General features: G+C 30.7%; 1 protein-coding gene across 1 annotated transcript; it reads left to right on the top strand.

The window, feature by feature from the left end:
* Positions 1-1477: 1477 nt before the first annotated feature.
* LOC127527527 (olfactory receptor 1-like) lies at positions 1478-2461 on the top strand (the record flags this gene model as incomplete). The annotated part of the gene is made up of 1 exon (XM_051926584.1): positions 1478-2461. A coding segment is annotated over exon 1 (984 nt), but the record flags the coding sequence as incomplete, so codon positions are not given.
* Positions 2462-4097: the final 1636 nt, after the last annotated feature.

Here is a 4097-nt window from a genome sequence, read left to right as displayed (position 1 = left end):
TTATTTATACATTAACCTTCTTTACATCTCACTTCAAAGAACTAATAACACGGCACAGGAATGCATACATTTCGTTCACCTTGAATAATTTCTGAGAAAGCCATCTGTGGGTTTCTGACAACAACAAATGTTTTATGAATAAGGACTACATTACATAAAAGTGAAAAATGCTTAGTGGTGTCAGCCTGTTCAGATCTTAATAGAGTAAATATTTTTTGATCAGGTACAGTATCTACCTGTTCCTTCCATGTACCTCAAATGAAATTATACCAACTCATATTCAGCATATGGTAAATTTCAAGAAAGTTTAATTGTAGCAGTTTCAGTACATTTTTTTGTTTACTTTTTTGTTGTGTGTTTAAAGAGAAACTCTTCAAACATCTGGCTTTTAACAAGTATAGGATGTGGGGTTTGTCAAAACCAGGCATGCATTCAGATGCTTATAACAACATAATGGAAAATATTATTTATCAAAATGATCTTGCTTAAAAACACGTTAAAAGGTGTTAATGTTGTGCATTTTTTTAAATCTGATTCTCTAAAGAACTTGTTAAGTTGATTTCATTAACAAAAAATGAAGCTACTGAAAAAAGAAATACTTTCATTTCTCATTATATTTTTAAAATTTGCAGTACATCATCTTTAACAAATATTTGTATTTATAGATGATCAACTCTTGTATAAAGTGTAATCACAATTATTAAAACAATATTAGATTTGATTACAGTTTCATATCTACTGCAATGTCGAATTTAGACCTGATTTCTTGTCAGTTTCTTTAGATTTTGTGTTCTACCAAAGCAGAACAAGTGTAACTGTCTTATTTTTTTTCCATGTGCTGAACTGGATATTACTTATATGTATTTTTTTCTTCAATTTTGAATAAATGCTTGTAAAGTGTTCAGTATATTTATAATTCTGACAAAATTTTCAGATTAGTATTTGTGTTTCTTTTTTAAACAGATGCTCTCTACAATTAAAGGTTGTTACACTTAGTAAAGTAAAATTGTAACTAAAATTTAAGTTACAGTATCATTAAATTGAAGATGATATGAGCCCATGAGCAGTGAGTGTGGGACTGAGGAGCCAGCCAGGGTTGTTTTTTGTTTTGTACCCAGTGCTGCCTTCATTTAACCCTGTACTGGAAGATCAGGTTCATAGGGTATAGATGGATATCCAGGTAAAGTCTATCTATATAGTACATATATAAGTGCATTCTAAGGTGTTATCTATTTCAGTAAGCAAATCTTTATCTCTGTCTACTTAACTAACATATACACCTACTAGACTTCAAAAAGGTAATACATGTATATTTGTTATATTTTATTTATTCATTTGTCGTAATGTTTTGTAATACTTCTTTTTTCAGTCTTTTCATACATGTCAGATTCTATTTACTTGAAATAATATTTTGTTTGTTTTATTTTTCAAAAACCAAACTTTGTCATTGTCACAGGTATGCTCATATCTAAGACATATGATATCAGAAAGTTCCATATTTACAAGGGAACTGAATTCCTTCTCAGAACTTTTTTGGCATCAGGAAAAAACAAGAATGCAAAACTTCAATAATTCCTTTTTACTTTCCCCATATGGAAATGTAATTAATTTGAATTATTTTTATGTTTTCATTGTGTTGATCCTATATCTAAGTGTTATTGTCCTCAACATAGCTTTCATTGCAGTGGTATACTTAGAGAGGACCCTTCATAAACCTATGTACATCTTCATGTGTAACTTGTCATTTAATGGGTTGGTGGGAAGCACTGCCTTGTGTCCCTTTCTTTTGAGCAATTTATTATCCGATACTCATGAAAGTTCTTATGTTGGTTGTTTAGTACAAATTTACTTTATTTACCTGTATGGGTCTTATGAATTCACTATTTTAACAATAATGAGCTACGACAGGTATGTGTCAATATGTTACCCATTACATTACCATATCATTATGTCATCATCCAAAATTACCTTATTGGTTATATTTTCATGGATGATAAATATAATCAATATGATCATTTCAGTGACATTGTCAGGCAGTTTGCCACTTTGTGGTAATATCATAGAAAAAGTTTATTGTGATAACTATTCAGTCGTCAAATTAGCATGCATTGATACTACCAGTTTCAATATTTATTACCTGATCAATGTAGCTACTATTATTCTTATTCAGGTATCTTTAATTGTTTGGTCTTATATTAGAATACTCCAAGTCTGCCTAAAATCATCAAAGGATTCTCAAACAAAAGCTATAGCAACTTGTCTTCCACAGTTGTTGATTGTAGTTAACTATGGAATTGCAGCCTCATTTGAAATAATCCAAAATCGATTCAACATGAAACACATACCAAGTACAGTTCGTATAATACTGTCAGTTTATTTTCTTATTCTACCTCCTATTGTGAATCCCATTATCTATGGGCTTAAATATGAACAAATCAGACTGAATGTTAAAAAAATGTTTTTAAAAAACATTCAGATTTATAGATAAAAAATATTTTGTGGATTCAGTGTAGTCTATAAGTGAATTATAAATATGAAAAAATAGCCGATTCAATTACATATTACTAAAGGACTAATACTATTAAAATTAGTGTAATTATTCTTCTAATACATTTAGAGTTAATTTATTTAAAAAGTATAGCAATTGCGTACATGCATGCATTAAAGGAATTTGTGAAAAACTATTAAAATGCAGAAGTGAAATTAGATAATGTCGTAATTGGGTAATTATAAGACTCAATTTGCAGATGAATTTATCTACAAAATTCTCTATGAGAATCTCTGTGTGTTTTTCTTTGTATACTCTGGATTTTTTCACACATACCACAAGTGTGTTATATTACATGGTGATTCTGAAATAACCCAGGGTGAGGGTGGGTGTCTGCAGAATTGAGCCTAATGATGAAGGGGTTTGAGCATGTTATTTTATGTTACAGTATGTGCAGTACATGTAATTAATGTGTATCTACTCCAGCATTGTGCTGTAAGACTTAAACAAAACATACAAAATATAACTTTGTGTTGCAGTATTTAGTAGTATACTGTAAAATGTAAATGTTGTATTCCTTTATGAAATACCTAGAGATTATATTGTTCAAATGAAACTTAACTAAGACAAAAATATAGCTTGCCATATCCTGATTTTGAGTGGTTGGTGCAGCTGCCACATGAATCTATCATGCTGGGCTTGTTCTTTGTGTGTGGTTTGCATCTTCCCACTGTGTCTATGTGGTTTTCCTCACAGATCCCCAAAGATGTGAAGGTCAGGTTAACTGAAGATTCACAATTGGCCACTCAGGAGGACCCTGTTTTTCTGTCTGAAACTCTGCTCAGTGCTCCTGTTTAGGCTCCACCTTCCCATAACCCTCAAATGTATTAGCTGGGTTTGAAAATGTTATGTTATGGTGGTTCTAAATTATGTAAAACTTTGAATTATTTATGTTTGTAATGTTACAGATTTAAAAATATATACAGTATATACATATAAGTAATGCAAGCATTTAATAAATACAGTATAATAACAATTGACTGGTTGATGTGGATGAATTTCTCAGTTTTTATTACAGTTCTGTTCATCTTATGTAAAAAATAGATATTATCCTGTGCAATACAAATTTTTAAAAGGTAACATTTTAGGGGGATATTAATCTTTACTACCTGGCCAGCATCAGGGGCCTCATGTATAATGCCGTGTGTAGAATTCACAGTAAAACATGGTGTACAGACAATAGCAGAAATGTGTGTATACACAAAAAAAATCAGATGCATAAAACTGTGTATAACCAAAGTTCCATGCACTTACCCTTTATAAATCTCAAGCAATGTGAATTTTAATGCACATGTCTACAGACAGAATTCACATATTTGCATATGCAAAACAATATAATTAGCCCCTTCCACTCAGTGTTTTGTTAAAAGACAATGGTAAAAACGCATATAACAAAGAAGAATTTCAAAAAAGAATTGGTCAAATGTTAAAGTCGAAGTTAAAAGGCGAGTGTATTAGGGCCATAGAGAAGAAAAAAACAGAGACACAGTGAAGAAAAAAAGGTCAAAAGTCAAAATTTCCACTTTAATCTCGTTTATTTTGTCATTAA

The sequence above is a fragment of the Erpetoichthys calabaricus genome, chromosome 4 (genome assembly GCF_900747795.2).
Source record: "Erpetoichthys calabaricus chromosome 4, fErpCal1.3, whole genome shotgun sequence".
NCBI classification, from domain to species: domain Eukaryota; kingdom Metazoa; phylum Chordata; class Cladistia; order Polypteriformes; family Polypteridae; genus Erpetoichthys; species Erpetoichthys calabaricus.
This window is presented reverse-complemented; position numbering and strand designations above follow the sequence as displayed.